We start from the raw sequence: 23,229 nt of genomic DNA on the forward strand, positions 1-23,229 counted from the left end.
AACTCGACCGGGCTTGTTTTTGTGTCTCGAAGTACCCAGATTCCTCATTATTGAAGTGATGTCTCCGTATTCTCCCGCAGCAGACGAGCCTGGATCATTGCATGGCTGTCCAATATGTATTGAATTGATTTCAAGAATGTCACTTATTTGTCCTGAATCTGGGTTAATTCGACCTTCTTGAAAAAACATATTATACTAGCTGACCCGGCAAACTTCGTCCCGCCCACAATTGCATTTATGATTAATATAATTTCGAACACTCACGTTCCCGGAAATTATTTCTCTGTTCGCGATCTATATTCACAGTACAGTAATCGCTCACTAACTGGTCCTGGTTTAACCGGTCTGCTTTTTAACAGGGCGAACGTTAACTGGTCCTTGGACCAGTTAAAAAGCCGAATTTCGTAAACAATTGACGCCATTTTCAAATGGAAGATTTGCTGTGAGGGGCATTCGAATGTAATTTGGAATGTTATGAAAATTGACATTATTTTCGCATGACAAAAACATTGATTAAATTACAAAAACATTGAAAAAATCATTTCTTCAAATTGTATTTCATACCTGTTGTCGCACTCAATGCGAATCTTCCATTGGAATCCTTTTGTTCATCCAATTTCATGATCAACGCGAATCAAACAATTCATTGAAGTTCCCCTCGATTTTATTTGACGTTTTACACGCCGGACCAGTTAATACGCGAATGTCAATAACTGGTCTTCCCTTTTCACCCAGTTAGCGAATGTTTACTGTATATAATTTCTTTTTTTGACATATACACATATTCACGCAGACTGAGACAGATCAATCCTAATACTGTCTGTTCAAATCCGTTGCTCCGTTTTTTGAGTTAAATCGTGAGTAACGGACACCAACTCATTTTTATTTATATAGATATAAATAATTTTTTCAACTGTTCAAATCCTCCGTTTTTGAGTTAAATCACGAGGAACGGACACCAAATCATCTTTATTTATATATTTATACAAAACTTGCCACAAAATGACTTTTCAATTTTTTCAACTTTCCGAATGGTTTTGATTATTTTCTTAGCATATAAACCTGACGCAGACTGAGACACTTCAATCCTGATACTGACTGTTCAAATCCGTTGCTCCGTTCTTGAGTTAAATCGTGAGGAACGGACACCAAATCATCTTTATTTATATAGATACGTACACTGTATTTATTTTCTATAGCATTGTCAGGTCAAACCGCATACCAGTGTGACAAGCATTGTATATCATTATATACGGCTTTATATACACATATAATATAAAATATTCGTATATCGCCTCTACTTCTGCATGTTTATGCCAGTTCAATGTCTTGGAAAAAAGGTAATGAAGATGGTCGAGTTTCGAGCGACATACCATGCGCTGCCATAACTATTTCGCAAATAGTGACGTCAGTCGTTGTGTTTATCTTTGATTGCCCACCGCATCTATGAAAAAATGCTATTTTCAGGAAGTAATTTATCAATTAAAAACGTACATTTTTGTAGAGCTCCCACTGAATACGAGGCTAATGTGATAGCGTGGAGCGAATATTTGTGAAATCACATCGAAAAAGACGGATAAAAGTGATAGTGACCATGTGTCATTTTCACTCTGCCATGTTCATAGAAACAAACGAAGTTTTATTATTTTACAGTTATGAAGATGATGTTTCGAAGGATCTCAGTGTCGGTGTGTGTAATAATCGCCAATTAATCAAAATTTCACCGAAAATGTTACTGCTTTCGAGAACTAAGCATACGACTGCTCTCTGGACCTTTTTAACAAATGAATAATCGAAATAAGCCACGATATAATTGTCATCTGTGAAAAAACAACCAGTTGAATGATTTCATGAGAATTTTGGCTCAAATTATCATGCAACCGTCAGTACTTTCTACGTTGTTTTGTTTCTTCCATATACATTCCATATTGAATGCAAATAATTACGACACGATATTTTGCTTGCCAATACAGATACACTTCGCCTACTGCTCCACCTCTATATGTATCTCATTGATACCAGTTTTATACCATGGACAGACATACAACTGTACTAGCGCTGTACGTGTACAGCGCTAGTACAGTTGCATGACACACATACTTTGGTTGTACATTGTACCGCATGTCAGACTGACAATCAGAAGTTTGAATTTATTGCATTGTATTTTCACCAATATTTCAATGAAAAGGGTTTTTATATAGCGTCTAAACTATCGAACACAACAAATATGTTTCCAATCTGAGTTATTAAGTCTAAGTCTATATGTATCTCATTGATACCAGTTTTATACCATGGACAGACATACAACTGTACTAGCGCTGTACGTGTACAGCGTTGTACAGGTACCACGATAGCATGACACACATACTTTGGTTGTACATTGTACCGCATGTCAGACTGACAATCAGAAGTTTGAATTTATTGCATTGTATTTTCACCAATATTTCAATGAAAAGGGTTTTTATATAGCGTCTAAACTATCGAACACAACAAATATGTTTCCAATCTGAGTTATTAACTCAAGAGAAAGTCAATGAAATGAATGTATACCAAATGTTTTGATTCGTTTTGTTCATGCTACTCACCACTAACCGTCTATGGCGCTGCGCACAGTACAACTGTAGCCATGTACAGCGGAAAAATAGGTCGGTACAGGTACAGCGATTGTACCGAGTTGCTTGCATGGTTCTAGCGCTGTACATGGTGACAGACATACAATTTTCGAAGTACAACGGTAGTACAGCTGTATGTCTGTCATAAGTATTACGCATCATATATCACCCTAATGTGGCTTGGATGTATGTATATTGCCTCCATTCATGACATTTTATACGATTTAATGTTTGCTGGGTGTGTCGAATTCGAGGTAACTTACTGTACCAATTTTGACATTACGTTTCACCTTTTCTGAACACCTTGGAAGTGGGAGCTATGTGTCAAACGAAAATATTTACGTGAACCCATCACTTGATGTGCGAAAAGGGAAGGGTGCTTGGGAAACATTGAAGAAACAGCCAATTGCTGGCAAAAATTGTATCTAGTAAATAGTATTTTCGTGCGTCGATTGTGCATCCTGCTGCTAGTTTATGCAGAGTCTGTAATCGACAGTCTGTTCGTTTCTGAGTTGTGATCATATGTGGTGCTAAGGTGTGAAGGAGAATGCTTCGTTTCTTCCAGCAGCAGTGGTGATTCATTGAAAACGCAAACAATAGTCGCACGGTACAAGGATACTGGAACAAATTATTACGCATAGTTGTGCTGTTGAAGGTGCTAGCTGGGTGATTCCTGAGTTATTATCTCAAGCAGAGTTGGTTAGCAAGTTAGTTCCACAATCGTTGGATTACTGTGAGCAATGACAATGGGAGATGACACTCCAGTGGTCACTTCTTTGATGTTGCCAATTCTGATACGCCCAATTCTATCTCAGGTGGGTTGTTTGTGGAAAACTGGTTCCCGGAAGGAAAAGTGGTTCCACCAGATCTTAGTTATATATATCTTTTCCATTTGGCTTCGAAGCTGTTGGTGTTGTACACAAATGAAATGGAAACCAGAAAACAGGAATTACATGCTTAGCTGTATCTGCTTAATTGTTGAACGGTTACGGGTTATCGACTTAATTGTAATTAGCTTCCAAAATCGATAGAAATGAGGCGTTTAGGATGAACATGTGTACGTTACAGTCATGAATTGCGTTATGCAGCGAGTCAATTAAATTTGCAGTGTGCATTATTATATGATCATAAACTGTTCCGCTCGTGTTTCACGCTGCTGTATTGATTGGTTTTCTGTTTGTGTATGATTGACTCTAGCCCGTTTCAAACAGGATATGGCTTTTCATGTTTTGTGCTGAATGCTTTCTTGTTTTTCCGCGTCTTGCAGTTGGAACGCCGAGATGTGGTCGCTTCGCAAACACTGAGAGCAGCTCTGACTAAGGCAGAGCAAACGCATCCGGGAATGACGTACGATCTGGTGATGGGTATCATCAAGAAGGGCGACATCAACGTTAACATGAACGAGAGCATCCTGAGACTGCAGGGGGCAGCAACCGATAGCGACTGTGAGTAGAGCTTCTTGCGCAAACTTATTCAGTCATCTTGGAAACCAATTATGGTTCAATTATAGAATAATTATAAAAGCATTGTTGTTCACACTTTTTATGGGGGGTTTAGAGACGAACGAACTGCAAAAGTTTAAAGTCTCTATAATTCAAGACCTTCCTTCCTTTTTATGGATTCAGCTAGATAATTTGGTTTATAAATGAGATAATCTAGATATTTATAATATCAAGCACAGGGTCAAATTTGCCGATAGTTCCACGTTTGTAACAACTGCCGTTTTTATTGTTATTCCTATGCCACCGATGAAGAAGCAAGCAAGAGGCTCTAAACTTTTCAATTCATTCGCCTCTAAAGTTGTGCAACAGATTCTTATAAACATTACGTTGAGAGGAAGAGTGAAACTATCAAAAGTTTATGTCACCATCTTTTTTCCGATTAGAAAAAAGTCCGTTTGCGCTACTGGCCAAATCTTTTACATATAATGGCGAAATCGGGAAATATCCGAAATATGGGTAAAAAAGACGGGTGGGTAATGTCGGGGACATAACCGGAGTGACGTAGGACTATACAAAGGGGACAGCTTTTGTTAAATATATATTTTTAATATATTGTTTTATTTTCTTCTCCTACGTGAATACCTACCTATCTACCTGAAAAATGGATTAGTTTACTGTTTACTCTTTATGAATATGTTGATGGTTCTGAAAAGAACCTTTGGTGTTGTGTTTTTGTTATCACTCGATATTCCAATCTTGTTCGGTTAAACCTTCCTGTTTAGTTATTGCGTTTGCCACTCGCCACAGCTTTCACAGTTGGAAAATTTCTTCTCATCCAGCTTTGTGACATGTTGTACAGTAAATTACATTCAATGCGACATGCCGAAGCGCCACTCAGTGTCGCATTGGAGGCGATTTTAACCTGTAATTGAACATTTGCGATGACAGTGGTACAGTGTCGACTTTCAATGTGGGGTCATAATTTGGATGTTTACAAAAATGTCCAACTAAATAAGTCGCATTACATGTCCGTCCAATTAGCTAAATGTCGAACTAATTGTAAATTACTGTACTTTCAATCTGGAAACAATTTAAGAATTGGTGAAAATTGAATAATCAGGATAGTCCCCAACTATCAATAAGCTCAGAACAACTGCCAAATTCACATACTCACCAGATCCTGGCAAACAAATTATGAAAAAATCAATTTGTGTTTTATTATCATTTTGGATAATGTTTTAGAAAGCATTGAACTGTATTTCCTAAACTCTTTTTTGGAAGGTTTAATGGCCCTGAAAAGCGCCTTGTTTTATGGAATGGTTCCAATTTAGAAAACTTAGTACTCGTGGTTTTGAAAAAAACCATTCCGAACGCCCTCGATGCCGCCTTGTTCTGGATTTGCCACCAAAGCAGTTTGTATAAAGAACAAACTTTTTTCTTCTGCTACCTGATGCCGTTTTGCGATTGCGTTTGCCACTCGCCACTCGCTGCAACTGCCTGTTGTCTTGATGTCCACCGAACCGAATGTGTTCTGTTCTGAATGCGGGTTTTCTTATCGTCGCGAGCAGCTTTGCCTGCTAACTCGATCACTTCGGGGGCCGAAACTATATAACGCCGGCTAGGTGGACTGGTACACAGGTACTAACGCACTCGACCTAGCAACCTTTTCCGGTGCAATTGGCGGATACACCTACGGGAAATTGCAGACCACCACGGTTCGAGCGGGATTTTGCCTTTCCCTTCTCTTTTCCTCCTTTGTTGAGTACACGATGCCGATGCCGTACAACCACACGGGTTTACGGTTTGAAAGAAAATAAGATATTTTTTTGGGGTCCGCGTGTTTTATACTCTAGCGGTACACACTCACAGGATAGAGACAAATCGGCAGACTCAGCCAAAGGGGCGGGTCCAACGAGACGAACGAATGAGCGTTAAAAGGGAACGATGGCAAAAAAATACATTCATTACGATTTGTTCGCTCGTTGGATTCACATACAGACTAAAAAGGGTCCTTTTCAGGATCACAAAAAGTCTAAAGAGTTTATTGTTTTGTTATCACTCGATATCCCCATCTTGTTCGGCTAAACCTTCCTGTTTAGCGATTTGTTGTCACTCGCCACAGCTTTCACAGTTGGAAAATTTCTTCCCATCCAGCTTGTGACATATTTTACAGTAAATTACATTCAATGGCACGTCGCATTACCACCACTCAGTGCCGGATTGGAGGTAATTTTAACCTGTAATTGAACATTTGCGATGACAGTGGTACAGTGTCGACTTTCAATGTGGGGTCATAATTTGGATCTCTATGTTTACAAAAATGTCCAACTAAATAAGTCGCATTACATGTCCGTCCAATTAGCTAAATGTCGAACTAATTGTAAATTACTGTACTTTAAATCTGGAAACAATTTAAGAATTGGTGAAAATTGAATAATCAGGAAAGTCCCCAACTATCAATAAGCTCAGAACAACTGCCAAATTCACATACTCATCAGAACCTGGCAAACAAATTATGAAAACATCAATTTGTGTTTTATTATTATTTTGGATAATGTTTTAGAAAGCATTGAACTTTATTTCCTAAACTCTTTTTTGGAAGGTTTAATGGCCCTGAAAAGCGCCTTGTTTTATGGAATGGTTCCAATTTAGAAAACTTAGTACTCGTGGTTTTGAAAAAAACCATTCCGAACGCCCTCGATGCCGCCTTGTTCTGGATTTGCCACCAAAGCAGTTTGTATAAAGAACAAACTTTTTTCTTCTGCTACCTGATGCCGTTTTGCGATTGCGTTTGCCACTCGCCACTCGCTGCAACTGCCTGTTGTCTTGATGTCCACCGAACCGAATGTGTTCTGTTCTGAATGCGGGTTTTCTTATCGTCGCGAGCAGCTTTGCCTGCTAACTCGATCACTTCGGGGGCCGAAACTATATAACGCCGGCTAGGTGGACTGGTGCTCTGGTACTATCGCGCTCGGCCTAGCTACCCTTGCGGGGAACTCCAGATCAACACGGTTCGAGCGGGATTTTGCCTTTCCCTTCACTTTTCCTCCTTTACCATGTCCAGACATGGCTGCTTGGGTTGGTTTGTTGATGTGTTGTGATGCGAACCGATGTGGTGTACGGTTTGAATGAGAATGATCGGTACGGCAGCGGAGCGGGGATTTTTAAGCTGACTGGCTGGCTCGAGAATTACGCATGTGTGAGACTGCGACCAATGTTTCGTTCATTTTTTTCTTTTTCCTTTCCAATCGTGCTTCATTCTATTTCGCTGCTGCTCTGGTTGCCCGTTTTGGTCGGTACGATTTGAGGAGCACAGAATGGACCAATCAAAAATGGGCACATAATGCATTTGGACAATGCTTGATATTTCACAATTATTCAATTATTTATCTCAAGAAAAATGAAATTTTATTCATTATGATAGATGCGTAGATATATTTCCTATCAATTGATGCAAAAACCTTTGCGATCTATTGAGAAATGCTCGAGTTATAAGCGTTCCAAATCTTGCATTTTTTCCTACTTGTTCAGTGCCTAGATTTCCATTTCACCCCCTATATCTTACGGTTAGACGTAGTCCTACGTCAACACGTTTCAGTGCATGTATTTTTGCGGCACTACGGTTCAGTAGGAAAATGAATTCTGAAGACATTTGACTCACTATGAATTTCATTTGTTGAATAAATTGGAAGACACCTCAAATTATGTGAATATTTTTTAGTTTGTGGTTATAACAAAAATTGCCAAAAATAAGTTAATTCGCTTGAGTCTTTTATATACTGAATCAACCAATTATCATATGATTTTTATTTCAGTAAGCATATATGTTTTGATAATATAATCTCGCATTTATTGCAAAGAAGGTCAACATACAGTCTATCGCAAAATTGAGTGTACAAATGCTACTTGATGATACTCTCCATGTATTTGGTATACAATATTTTGAATACATTGAATCTTTTGATGCACATTTATTATTCACACATTTTACTAGCGGTACGTGCAATAAAATTCCGAGAAAAGCTTTCTGCTAATTGTTTATTCCTAAAAAATGAAAGCAATCTCTATTCTAGGCATCGCAAAATTCAGGGTTCACCTTAGATTTCTTCGAACAAATTAGTCTTGTAAGTAAATTTTTTTTGCGAATTAACGTACTTTTTTTCATCAGTGATTGGTGTCAATACTTGTTTGACAGTGTTGGTTTTTGTTTTTTTAGCGATGTTTGAATTTTTTTATTAAAATGGCAAGTTAGAGGAAAGAAAGAGATATTGTTACACGTACAATGATAATAAATATGAATTGTCGTGGAAAGACATTGCAGGAAATAGCAGCTGCTGTCGGAAGTACCCACTCTACAGTAAAGAAAATCAAAAACAATTGGAAATACGAAGAATCCATGGGAAATCTCCCGGTAGAGAACGCAAACGGATCCTATTTTCTGATGATGAACGGGTAATTGTTCGAACGTTGCGAAAGAACCCTAAAAAAAATCCTAAGTTGACTACCGAAGTAGCCGGCATCATTGGAAGACCTGTCTGCGCAGACACTGTCCGGAGAGCAGCATACAGCAACAATCTGAGAGGTCGCGTTGGCCGCGAAAAGTATTACATCTCAAAGGTGAATATGAAAAAAAAACGACTACAGTTTGCTTAGGCATATGTAATCAGACCTAAGGTATTCTGGCACAAGGTCTTCTTTACGGATGAGCCAAAAACCAATATCTTTGAATCGAATGGAAGATAGATGGCGTGGAGGAAACCAGGATCAGTACTTCAGATTCAGCATTTGGTTATCACAGTAAAACACGGCGGCGGTAGTCAGATGATGAATGGTACATTGGCGGCTTCTGGAACTGAAACCATGGTGTTTATCGATTCGGCGATGTACAAAATGGCGTAATTGATCTTCCTGAACCGTAACCAAACTAAGCAAACTGACCTCATCGTGCGGGAATATCTGCTCTATAATTTCCCAATTAACTCCAAAACACCTCTGCAATCACCGGACTTGAACACTATAGTGTATATATGGTGGGAAATCAAGAACCATCCATCCATCAAAATCCAGGGAACGAAGCGGAGCTCAAAACGACGGTTACGGAGATCTGAGAGACACTTCCTTCTACAGTGACCAGAAATCTTGCCTCGGTGCTTGTAGGAAGTGCTGGACGCCAAAGGGGGCCATACCAAATGCTAGGGGATTGATTTTTGTTATCTATTAACATTTCTGTACTGATTTTAATTTTCGTTTTAAGAAAAACTTGAACTGTACACTCAATTTTGCATCGTCTGAATTGGAGTTTTTTTTGTTTGTATTTTAAACATGAAGTAGAAATGTGACCCTTTTATTTTTTTCTTATCACTACATGAGAATAAAGTGGGTCGATTTCACAATAAATTTTGGGTTAGGGAAAAAGAAATGTCGTATTTCTGATCGAAATATGACGCTTTATTTAACATACTTAAAATTATCCAATTTAAGTCAAATATGCGCCGTTTTGTTCGCAAACTTCTTGCCATTTAGAAGGCAACTTCATTATCCCCCCCCCTTATGAAACCCCCCTCCTCATGCGAAAAACTCAGACAGCCAGTTTTCGCAAGCCTTTTTTGAGGCCAACTTAGTATCACCAAGAGCGTTTTGCATGGACCGGAAGAGATGATAATCACCTGGAGCTAGTTCCGGACTATACGTTGGGTGCAATAGGACATCCCATCCGAGCTCCCGTAGCTTCTGGCGGGTCATCAAAGATGTGTGAGGCCGAGCGTTGTCCTGGTGGAAAACAACACCATTCCTATTGATCATTTCTGGCCGCTTCTGGTCAACCACCTGCTTCAAACGGTCAAGTTGCTCACAGTAGAGAACCGAGTTGAGGGTCTGGCCATAGTAGAGCAGCTCATAGTGGATGATTCCCTTCCAATCCCACCAAAGACACAGCAAAACCTTCCTGGCCGTCAATCCGGGCTTGGCGATGGTTTGGGCCGGCTCACCGCGCTTCGACCACGACTTTTTTCGCTTTAGGTTGTCGTACGTGATCCACTTTTCAACACCAGTCACCATCTTCTTCAAAACTGGGTCGAGTTCGTTCCGTTTCAGCAGTGCATCGCAGGAGTTGATTCGGTCTAAAAGATTTCTTTTGCGTCAACTCGTGTGGCACCCATATGTGGAAACCATTATGTAAGAGCAAAAGAGAATGGCCTCCGAAGCACACATGATGGACTTGCCTCTCAGACAGACAACCAACGAATGCCTCACTTGTTCGGCTTTGCCAACATGATCGTGTCTCAATCAGTTCCGATGAAGCTGAAACGATGATGTATAGGGCTGCTCATCTTGTGCGCGATCTGTTGGAGGATGTGTTGCCAAATACATGATTCGGTACTAGCGCAAGCCAATGTCATATTCTATCCAAGGGGCTATGGATCCCCACACCATATATCCAGTTTTTTTGGAATCCAATCTTCTGCAAATGGTTGCAAACGGTTTTATGGTCATACCCAGTTCCTGGCCAATCGAGCGAGTGCTCACATGCCGGTCTACTTGGATGATTTCAACGATTTTATCGGTTTCTACGACGATTGGCCTACCAGTACGGGGTGTATCTTCGACAGCTACTACACCAGAACGAAATCGATCAATCCAACGCTGTGCTGTGCGAATCGTTACAGTATCGGGTCCATAAACTACACGAATTTTTTCGGCCGCCTTCGTTGCAGTTTTATCTCGCAGGTAGTAAAAACGTAAAATATGGCCAATTTCTTGCTTGGTGGACTCCATCTTTGACGCGCTATAACTTGAGACTGAAGAGGACAATCACAACACTGTCAAAACGACACCTGTAGCACAGATTGTTGTCTTTAAATAGCCGTATGACCCGATGCGATAAGTACAACACAAGATATTTTTAAGTGTTGCCATATATTGACAATATACGACATTTCTTTTTCCCCAACCCAATATAAGTCACATTTAATTATTCATTTTTGAACCCCGAAAAACTCAACAATAACAAATCAGCACGAGTTGTATACTGAATTTTGCGATTGACTGTATAATACCAAGGTAGTTTTGATAAAACGCGTTTTGTAACAAAATAAATCATGATTCTGCATTGTACAGTGCTTTCAAATGTGGCTAACAGGATTTTACCTAAAGTTAATTTTACTCATAAACTGAACGTGATATTAAAGCTTCAGCAGCAGTTGCGTAGAATATACGAATGGTTTGCAATATGTTTTGACATAGGGCTATGTCTTTGATTTCTATATAGGGGGGTCATCCTACGAAAAATGTAACGATTTATTAAGAGTTTTCAAACGCATATTACTCAAAATGGTTATTGCGACATATATTGTGTAATATGTCATTAGACAGGAAATTTATCCAGAGTTTTTTTTTGCTTGAAACACGAACAGTGAATATAGTAAAAAAAAGTTAACAATTTGACGATTAAATTGGGTATGTTTTGACGTAGGACTACGTCTAACCGGAAGATATAGGGGGTGAAATGGAAATCTAGGCACTGAACAAGTAGGAAAAAATGCAAGATTTGGAACGCTTATAACTCGAGCATTTATCAATAGATCGCAAAGGTTTTTGCATCAATTGATAGGGAATATATCTACGCATCTATCATAACGAATAACATTTAATTTTTCTTGAGATAAATAATTGAATAATTGTGAAATATCAAGCATTGTCCAAATGCACTATGTGCCCATTTTTGATTGGTCCATTTTGTGCTCCTCAAATCGAACCGACCAAAACGGGCAACCAGAGCAGCAGCGAAATAGAATGAAGCACGATTGGAAAGGAAAAAGAAAAAAAATGAACGAAACATTGGTCGCAGTCTCACTCATGCGTAATTCTCGAGCCAGCCAGTCAGCTTAAAAAACCCCGCTCCGCTGCCGTAACGATCATTCTCATCCAAACCGTACACCACATCGGTTCGCATCACAACACATCAACAAACCAACCCAAGCAGCCATGTCTGGACATGGTAAAGGAAGAAAAGTGAAGGGAAAGGCAAAATCCCGCTCGAACCGTGTTGATCTGGAATTCTCCGCAAGGGTAGCTAGGCCGAGCGCGTTAGTACCAGTGCACCAGTCCACCTAGCCGGCGTTATATAGTTTCGGCCGCCGAAGTGATCGAGTTAGCTGGCAAAGCTGCTCGCGACGATAAGAAAACCCGCATTCGGAACAGAACACATTCGGTTCGGTGGACATCAAGACAACAGGCAGTTGCAGCGAGTGGCGAGTGGCAAACGCAATCGCAAAACGGCATCAGGTAGCATAAGAAAAAGGTTTGTTCTTTATACAAACTGCTTTGGTGGCAAATCCAGAACAAGGCGGCTTCGAGGGCGTTCGAAATGGTTTTTTTCAAAACCACGAGTACTAAGTTTTCTAAATTGGAACCATTCCATAAAACAAGGCGCTTTTCAGGGCCATTAAACCTTCTAAAAAAGAGTTTAGGAAATACAGATCAATGCTTTCTAAAACAATATCCAAAATAATAATAAAACACAAATTGATTTTTTCATAATTTGTTTGCCAGGATATGATGAGTATGTGAATTTGGCAGTTGTTCTGAGCTTATTGATGGTTGGGGACTTTCCTGATTATTCAATTTTCACCAATTCTTAAATTGTTTCCAGATTGAAAGTACATTAATTTACAATTAGTTCGACATTTAGCTAATTGGACGGACATGTAATGCGACTTATTTAGTTGGACATTTTTGTAAACATAGAGATCCAAATTATGACCCCACATTGAAAGTCGACACTGTACCACTGTCATCGCAAATGTTCAATTACAGGTTAAAATCGCCTCCAATGCGACACTGAGTGGCGCTTCGGCACGTCGCATTGAATGTAATTTACTGTACAACATGTCACAAAACTGGATGGGAAGAAATTTTCCAACTGTGAAAGCTGTGGCGAGTGGCAAACGCAATCGCTAAACAGAAAGGTTTAGCCGAACAAGATGGGGATATCGAGAGATAACAAAACAATAAACTCTTTAGATTGAAGATAATTTTGTGATCCTGAAAAGGACCCTTTTTAGCCTGCATGTGAATCTAACGAGCGAACAAATCGTAATGAATGTATTTTTTTGCCATCGCTCCCTTTTAACGCTCATTCGTTCGTCTCGTTGGACTCGCCCCTCTGGCTGAGTCTGCCGATTTGTCTCTATCCTGTGAGTGTGTACCGCTAGAGTATAAAACACGCGGACCCCAAAAAAAAATCTTATTTTCTTTCAAACCGTAAACCCGGGTGGTTGTACGGCATCGGCATCGTGGACGTAACAAAGGAGGACAAGTTAAGGGAAAGGCAAACCCCCTTATTCTACGCGGCGAATGACGTGAGATGGCTCAAGTGACTGCATTCCCGTAGGCGAATGACGTGACTATAGTTCGTCACTAGGTGAGATTTAAAGTCGTATCCTCATTTGTTATCGACTCGAGCGTCAAATAGGAGCTAAAAAGTAAAGTGGGTTCCAGAATAAAGTAGTAAACTTTGAAATCTCACGTCACTCGCGCGGGGAATAAAGGGGAAAGTCTCACTCGAACCGTGCAGGTCTCCAGTTCCCTGTTGGTCGCATTCACTGATTGCTTCGCAAGGGTAACTAGGCCGAACGGATTGGTGCCGGAGCACCAGTATACCTAACAGCGATTATAGAGTTTCGGCCGTCGGAGTGCTCGAGTTGGCTTGCAAAACTGCTCATGACAATCAGAAAACCCGCATCAAGAACAGAGCAGCTTCGGTTCGACGTTCATCAAGGCAACAATTAGTTTCAGTGAGTGGCAAAGTGTTTCTCCGGCACATCGCATTAAATGTAACATGTCAGAAGCTGGATGGGAAGAAATTTTCCAACTGTGAAAGCTGTGGCGAGTGGCAAACGCAATAGCTAAACAGGAAGGTTTAACCGAACAAGATGGGAATATCGAGTGATAACAAAAACACAACACCAAAGGTTCTTTTCAGAACCATCAACATGTTCATAAAGAGTAAACAGTAAACTAATCCATTTTTCAGGTAGATAGATAGGTATTCACGTAGGAGAAGAAAATAAAACAATATATTTAAAATATATATTTAACAAAAGCTGTCCCCTTTGTATAGTCCTACGTCACTCCGGTTATGTCCCCGACATTACCCACCCGTCTTTTCTTTCGATTGCACTATCCACTTGCTTCCTCCCCGACGCAACGAGCAATCTTTTTATCTAAATTCGGGCGTTAGCTCATAATGTGAATTGATGCGTAAAATGAATTAATCTTCATTTACCGATAATTGGCATTAATTTTTTATGATATTGTATGTTGTCTAATCAATTTGTGTTGAATTCATGTTTTTATCGTGTAGGTCTGACTACTAACAATTTGTGTAATTGTGGTCCAGGATGTCATAATATCGAGTATATTGTTCGGTTATGTGAAAATGCAATGAATGAATGGCTGCTGATTTAGAAGATCGAAAGGGTATACCCACGTAAATCAGATTATGATAGCTTGAGTAGTCGCGATCTTACAAGGTTATAAAGTAATTACAAACAATGTTCCGGACAACATGGTAACGAAGGAGATAATGCTATTTTTATCTATAATATATTTTTGTAGTCATGGATTGATTTGACTCAGGCTTATATTTATGTAGGTCTTAACTATTTAGACTTCTGTTTAAAAATGATACATGATGACTCTTTATCTTCTTCTGTATGATTGCATAAACCGAAGAACGGGATAGTAATGGCTTTAATGTATTTTTGTGTACATTTTTGGACAGAATGCGGTACCGAATTCTACTACGTTATGTCATCTAACCCGTTTAAAGAATACAAGTACATGCAGCAAACGGTTTTTCCAGGGCAACCATTTGAGATATCAAAAGAGAAAAAATACAGATTTTGAACAATGAAAAATTCAATTTAAATGCAATTACTACACACAATCACAGTCCTATGTCAAGATCCCGTCCGTGCCCCTAGGCTCAGACCCATCAACTTTTTCTACACAAAACTACAAATATGAGAAAAGTTGTTTCATTCAAATCTGATTACGTAACTAACCTCTTATTCTCTATTAACAGTAATTGAATATCGCTTGAATCGTACGGAGGATGCATTCCAGGAGTTAAACAAAAAATCGTCCGCCCTTAAGCGTATCCTCAGCCGGATCCCCGATGAAATCACAGATCGGAAGACGTTCCTAGAAACTATCAAGTAAGTAAACGCATCAGTGACTTCACGGACGTATGACTGCGTTCATCTTCTTTTGAATTTTTTGACGTAGGACTACGTCTTACATTGAGAGTGCCAAATTAGAAAACGATCACGTTTTTATGAAATAAAGTTGATGGTTATAACTATTTTTGCTACGAACGGATTTCAACGATTTGCATACCAATCGAATCGGAAATTTTCTTAGATTTGTTTTATATGCTATACATTGCAATCCCATAGTCTGTATATGGTTTAAATTGAACTAAATTGGAAGCATTGCCATTTCCCCATACATTTGTTCTGTCCATTTATATGCTTTCCCGAACAGAGCTGTTAATAACAAGCAACTCATGCAGCCGCTAGAATAGATACAACGAAGGCGGATATCGAAAAGAGAATATATACGAAGCAAACCCCTTGCATATTAAGTAAGCTGTCGCTAGCGTATAAGTATTGCATCCTCCTCTGAGGGAAATTCTCAGAATCCTTCCGTTTTGCGTTTTATGTTTCCCCTCGAGCTGCGAACGCTAGCGAATATTTCATTTCAAGTGCATTGCAATTAACACAACCATCCTTTGTGTGTGTTGCTTGTTTTCTTTGCGCGAAACTTAGAACTTGTTCATTTCCTGTACATGTGAATAGCACACGTTCGATTCTTTTAGTTGCCATTCGGCTCTGTTCTGATGCAACAAGCTCCTAGCTTTGTTGACGGATTTGACCGAAAGTCGAGAAACGATTTTTCATAAACGGTCATTCTAGCGATGTTTAATTTTCAGTGCTGCAACTGTGTACATCTGTTAGACGCGTGTTTGATGCTTGTTGAATGGCGATGGACGGAAGATGCGTCTCGTAAAATTTTCAGTGCAACGCGTGCATTGATATAATGAAACAAATTGCGACATATGACCAATTAGTATATGTACAATGTCGCAGAGGCAAGAAAGAATCGTTGCTTCTCGAAATGATTCTACAAAACCTTTAACCTATCAATAACCTTTAACCTATCAATAACCTTTAACCTATCAATAAACAATAATGAACACCTAATTAAGTGGAGAGGCGCATTTTTTTTATATCGATTATACATCAATATCGTAACTAAGCATCGAATGTGCTCCCGTGGCCGAATGGTTAGCGTCACACATTATCATGCCGGGGGTTCGGGTTCGATTCCCGTACTGGTCGTGGGATTTTTCGTCAAAGAAATTTCTTCCGACTTGCACTGTGATCAGGGGTGTTATTTGGCATAGCAATCTCAACTAAGTGCTAATAAAAATGACGCAAATAATACTACGTTGTGACGGCGAAGTTCTACTAGGAATGTTAGTGTCAACTTAAAGATGTAACAGATATTTCAATAGGGACGCTACAAAAGTAGACCGATGGGGACAGCAAACGACGCCATATTTTTCCCGCTCTCTTGACATTTCTCTTCAGTAAGGTTTGCCATTTCATAATGGAAAGATATACGGTCCAACAACGAGTCGAGATTATTAAAATTTACTACCGGAATTCGGAGTCAATGGCCTTAACTTTAAGAGCGCTACGTCCAATTTATGGTCCTCATAAACGTCCTGCCAGATCAACAACTGAGCGTCTAGTGGAAAAATTTTAATCCACAGGCACAGTATAAAATGTTCCCGTGCCAGTGAGACAAAGAAGCGTCCGTAGTGTCGAGAATATTGCTGCCGCTAGCGCATCAATTGAGGAAGACCCAAATCAGTCTCCCACAGGTCGTTTTCAAGCGTTGGGCATCTCTGTGACGTCGCATGTTCGTGAAATGGGCTGAGCAACAACTTGAAAATGATCCGGATTTTCATCGAAAAATCATCTTCAGCGATGAGGCTCATTTCTGGCTGAATGGCTTCGTCGATAAGCAAAATATGCGTTATTGGTCAGACAGCAATCTACGCGTACTCAATGAGTCACCATTGCATCCCGAAAAAAATACGGTTTGGTGCAGTTTATGGTCCGGCGGCGTCATTGGGCCGTACTTCTTCCGTGATGATCAAGACCGGCACGTTACTGTGAATGGGAATCGCTACTGCTCAATGATAACCGAATATTTTTGGTCCGAATTAGATGATGTGGACTTGGGCAATATGTGGTTTCAACAGGACGGCATCACAAGCCAAACAGCGAAATTAACAATCGATTCATTGAAAACCAAGTTTGGTGAGCGTGTTATCTCACGAAATGACCCAGTCAATTGGCCGCCTCGGTCGTGCGATTTGACGCCGTTAGACTATTTCCTGTGGAGCTACGTCAAGTCTATGGTCTATGCCAACAATTCAGCGACGATTGATGAACTTCGTACGAATATCTAACATGAAATTGCAGCAGTATCGGCCGATTTATGCTTGAAAACCGTCGAAAATTGAGCGTCTGGACTTCTGCAAGCGTGCCCGTGGTGACCATGTAAAAGAAATCGAGTTCCATACATAATGGCATCAAATGAACGAATAATTCCATTGATATCCAAAACCGTTTTTGTTTTATTTAAAAAAAACTATTGTAGTACTCTTATTGAAAACCCCGATATAACCCTCGGTTGATCACTTGAAATGTAGTACAGTAAACATTCGCAGTAAACATTCGCATTTCGCGGCGAAATGGGAAGACCAGTTATCAATATTGGGGTGCTCTCTTGGCCGAGTGGTTAGCGTCATAACTAACATGCCGGGTGTTCGGGTTCGATTCCCGTTCTGGTCGGGGGAATTTTTCGTCAAAAAAATTTCCTCCGACTTGCACTGTGATCACGCGTATTCTAGAGCTTGCCACTCAGAATACATTCAAGGCGTGTTATTTGGCATAGAAATCTCAACTAAGTACTAATAAAAATGACGCAAGTAATACTACGTTGAGACGGCGAAGTTCCTCTAGGAACGTTAGTGCCATTGAAGAAGAAGAAAAAGTTATCAATATTCGCGTTTTAACTGGTCCGGCATATAAAACTTCGAATAAAATCGAGGGGAACTTAAATGAATTGTTTGATTCGCGTTGATCATGAAATTGGATAAACAAAAGGTTTCCAATGGAAGTTTCACATTGAGTGCGACAACAGGTATGAAATATAATTTGAGGAATTTATTTTTCTGTAATTTTATCAATGTTTTTTGTCATGCGAAAATAATGTCAATCTTCATAACATTTCAAATCACATTCGAATGCCCCTCATAGCAAATCTTCCATTTGAATATGGCGTCGATTGCTTACGAAATTCTGCTTTTTAACTGGTCCAAGGACCAGTTAACGTTCGCCCAGTTAAAATTACATTGTATTACATTTTAATGTAAACAAAATTAAAGAATAAAGAGAATTTAAGTAAATAAAAAGGAACGTCAGGGCCATTAAAGAAGAATAAGAAGCTAAGCGTCGGGTACCATTATAGCAAACCAAAAATTATGAGAATTACATGCAATAAATAATGCGTTTGCCTCGGCAAACCGTCTTAATTATCGAGGTGTAAATATAACTTACAATGATATCGGTGCGCGAATATTCTTCTTCTTTTTGGCTTTCAACTTCGCAGTTCATTCGCCTTTAGATGGTACACGGATAATATCATCTTGTGTTCGGTTGCATTGCATTCATCGCATTCATTCCCATAGCTTGTATTCTTTCTTAGTAATATTGTTATTGTTATTGTTTCTTATTGTTCTGGGAGCCCACATTTGTCCACTCGGTGTGCGAGAAGTCAAACTTCATTGTTCTCATTTCAGTTTGGTTTCTTATTGTGTTCTGAAACCGGAACTAATTACGATTTTAATGTTGACAGAAGAGCCAAGATCCGTCTAGAAACAGTCCAGATATTATCACATCAAATTTCATACAAGAGGCGAAGAATAGGATATCTAATCCGTATTACGGAGAATAATAAAATAAAAATAATAATAATGAATCGTTATATTTAAAGTCTCCGTAAACAAAGGAAAAGAAGAAGAAAAAACCGCATTAAAATGATGGAATGGATAAACAGTACTGGTAACTTTTCTGCATCTGGTTTCATGGAAATGGTTTCATCTCAGTTGTTTATCAACTCTCTTGACTTCTCGGACTCGGACAAAACAAAACATACAAGAGACAGAAAATTTTCCCGGTGTCCCCTAGCCACAATCTCTTTTTTTGTCTATGATCGTCTGTACATCGTTGGATTTGTAAGACGGTCTAAGGGTCATGGTGGCTACTAGTTATGCCGCTCACCACTGCCAAATAATGGTAACGATAGGAAGTTTATTGTGCTGTCGATGGTATCCAGGAAAGGACAATATTTACATCGGTGTACGATCACTGGAAAATGTTGCTGGCGTTATCGACGATATCTAATTCAGAGTAAAATGCATTAGATAGAGTTCGGATCTTTGAATGAATTGATGGAGGGCACTAAGGGTTTGGCCTACCACAGACTTTCATGGCAATGACAACAGGAAAATATCGTTTTCCACGAATCAGGTACACAGACGGTTCTAGGCCATCCTCGGAAGTTTGTTTCGGGTTAAATGACAGATTTAACATACTGGTTTCCAGAAACAGACTTGCCGGCATCTGTCTGTCTGTCACACGGAATAGTTTCTTACACGGGAAATGCCGCTGGACGATGTGCAATTGTGCATCACCAACTCCTTTCGTACCTATTGGGCCGAAAGTCGATTCATAAAGGGAAGTTTATTTCTGCGGAAATTAAAAGGTTCCATCGCCATTCCATTTCATTCCATCGTTCCAATGAGGTAGCAGCGAGTACTGTTTAGAATAAGGACTGGACATCGCTCGGTTTCACGCGGCTTCAAAAGGGGCTAGAAGCGAATGAACTTTTAAGTTTAAAGCCTCTATAATACAATAAACTAACTAAGTAACTTCAACAGGGGATCTTTCCACCAACTCTGCGACCATCCACAACATTCACAACTACATCGAGCATTCCTTGAGCGTCTGCCCGAAGTATAAGGAGGTGAGAAACCAACCATGAATCAACCATTCCAGCAGGTTTTATGAAACCACGTAAACTATCGACCTTTTTCAAGACCGTCAATAATTTATACTAAAAAGTTAATATTTTCCTTCAAAGAGTAAATAATAATAATAAAGAATAAGTGAATTGAATGAATTAATTTCGCATTCCTACGTCAGCAATGTGGTCGTATCTTGAACATCATAATCTATTTTTTTTCATCAAACTATGACCATCGAACAGCATGCGCCAAACATTGTTATCCACAGCAAACTCTGTAAAACGTGTTAACCTTTCTGCCGCACCTGTTGGTACAAACTTTTCCATTCTTTTCCTCCACAGGGAAATCGCCAGTGCCATCAAAAAGCTGCTGGATGCAGTGAACGAAGTGGTTGGCTTCATTCCAGGCTCTTCCGGCAAGCAGGCGGTGGAGCAACGCAAAAAGGAGTTCGTAAAGTATTCGAAAAAGTTCAGCACAACGCTTAAAGAATACTTCAAAGAGGGAGAGTAAGTAAAGTTTATTTTTAACAGCACAAAGTCGTCTGAACGTGATTCCGATTTTGTGGCCTGTCTGAGGTAAGGTTTCCTGGGCAGCTCATTATGGTTCTTTTTTTGTGCTCTTTCTCCCCGTAGAGCCAACGCTGTTTTCGTAAGTGCTTTGTACCTGATACATCAGACGAATCAAATTATGATCACGGTGAAGAACAAGTGCGAATGAGATGCTAGCCCACGTGGGAGGATAACTTCTGGAGAACAGAAAATATATATATAGAAGTTGTTTTTACTTGACGTTTTCTTGAGGCTTCGGTCCTAACTATAGAAGCCATGCTGGTCGAAACACGCGTAAAGAAATTCTTTATTTAGTAGACCTAACAGGAAACGGGAACTGGCAAGCAGCAGCATGCGTTTCGTTATCAGAACTGAGAAAACGTTTCTGATGTCGTATTATTATATCATTTCATATTATTATTATTACTATTATGATTATCATTATTATTATTGAGATAGAGAAGAATAAAAATAGATTTTTTAAATGAGTTGAATCACTTTAATACCAAATAAAAGAAATACCAAATAGGAAAATGTCTCATATACATAGTTGCAGTTTTTGAATAATTTCTTCTGAGGAATCGTGCAAAAATAGTTTAATGCTGTCTATCATGTTAACACTTACATCTGTTCATTGATGGATTTTTTTTAATAGTATCAGAATTTATCCTATAGGAGCACGATTCTATTCTCATCGAAGCACAATTCTTTCCCTCTATTCCTCGCGACAAACGTCGTGAAATGACACAAGTCACATAATTCCTGACAGCGAATGACGTGAATATAATTTGTCATTTGATGAGATTTGAAGTCCTCATATGTTATCGACTTGGGTATCGAATATGAGCTAAAAAGTGAGGTTGCTTCCAGAATAAAACGAGGAACTTTGTTATCTCTTGTCACTCGCGGCGCAGAATAAAGGTTTGTCTTAAAATAAGGTAAATGATGATGGTTTGTCCAGTCGAAAATATGATAATGGTTTGTCCACTTTTTGAAGTAGAACTACGTCTTTCATTAAGGGTGCCAAATCAGAAAACAGGTCACGTTTTTATGAAATAAATTGCATTCATGTTTTGAGCTACACAATTTTGTGGGGAATCATCAAGCTAGGTTATCGTCAGCTCACCAAGAAAATAAATGTTCTGGAATTTTGTCAGTGATTTGGTTTCGCATGACGGTAGGAAAACTCTCTCCACAAAGGATGACAGCTAAGCTAATCTACACTGGCAATATTAACAGAAAGGGCTTCTGTTGAGAAGAGCGCAAAACAGAGATAAGTGTGTGTATATTTAGTTGCTTCAAGCCATCAATATATGGATATTTGTGTTCGTACGTGCGTGCTTCATAACCCGTACGTAAAAATAGTGCATCTTCGTTACGCCGAAAACCCAATTGGTAATGATAAATATAAACAAGGGGGGGAGATAGCGGGAGGGAATTATTTATAGCTAGGTTATTAGTAATGAATCTCTGCTGAGGCAAATATTCAGCCTTTTTCCAAGCAGTTTACATTTGTTTTTTGTCATAAAGGCTTCGTAGGTGCCTTTGACATTGCATCAATGCATTGAACTGACGCTATGGTGAAGCAGGTGTTAAGGTTGTTTGAGCAAGGAATGAGTTTTGAACACCCCGAGCCAACATGTGATCCACAACAGCGAAGGCAGCAAAGATCACGTCTCTCGAGAGAGAATTATTTTGTATTTTGCTTTATGCGGGTTTTCGTTGTCACGTAATAGAACAGCTGATTGTGAACAGATTAGACAGAGAACAGAATCAGAGACAGAAATATACAGAATCGGTCAAATATATGTGTTCGCGTTAAGTTCTGTATTTGAATTTAAATAACTGTTTTGTCTGTAAAGTATCCGAAAAGTTCAGAACGGTTGCGTGCGAACAAAGGGGAATACCAAGTTATTCAATAAGTTAGAATAAGTCATGAATTTATTTGGGTGCAGATAGAGTTTATTTCACTCTGGAATTTTGTATGTGAAAATATATATTTCACTCTGGAATTTTGTTTCGCTTACCAGTAGCAAAACTTTCTCCAATAAGGATGAAAGCTGCACTTATCTTGAGCATGTATAGTTCTGCGAGCACAAGAATAAACCATCAAACAATTATCGCCAATTGATTCTACAATAAAAAAAAAACGTTTCTGGGCGACCAAACTGGTAGAATGGTTATTTCAAAATTTCCGTAGCATTATAAAATAATATCCGCAGTTATAAACAAGCGACTTGAATTAAACTACAGCGTAGTTCTGCGTCAACAATTCGGTCATGTCTTGAACACGACTTCCTATTATTTTTTTGAATGCTCTAGTTCAGCGCACCTGTGTTGAATCAGGTATTCAAATGCTTCAAAACATATAAATAAAATACTCTTTTTCATGATTTCAGAAGTTTTAAAGGTTTATAAAGTCCATCTTCCATTGGTGTCGATGTGCCCTTCATTTGAGC

At 39.3% G+C, this 23,229-nt stretch overlaps 1 protein-coding gene across 1 annotated transcript; it reads left to right on the forward strand.

Annotated features, from left to right (window-relative positions):
* The first annotated feature begins 2,941 nt into the window (after positions 1 to 2,941).
* LOC129778550 (programmed cell death protein 10) lies at positions 2,942 to 21,258 on the forward strand. Its single transcript, XM_055785518.1, has 5 exons — positions 2,942 to 3,427; positions 3,880 to 4,057; positions 15,141 to 15,273; positions 20,564 to 20,728; positions 20,855 to 21,258. The coding sequence occupies exons 1-5, from the start codon at positions 3,353 to 3,355 to the stop codon at positions 20,937 to 20,939; spliced, it is 636 nt and encodes a 211-aa protein (XP_055641493.1). The 5' UTR covers positions 2,942 to 3,352; the 3' UTR covers positions 20,940 to 21,258.
* The last annotated feature ends 1,971 nt before the right edge of the window (positions 21,259 to 23,229 follow it).

Source organism: Toxorhynchites rutilus, chromosome 3, assembly GCF_029784135.1.
Source record: "Toxorhynchites rutilus septentrionalis strain SRP chromosome 3, ASM2978413v1, whole genome shotgun sequence".
Taxonomy (NCBI): domain Eukaryota; kingdom Metazoa; phylum Arthropoda; class Insecta; order Diptera; family Culicidae; genus Toxorhynchites; species Toxorhynchites rutilus.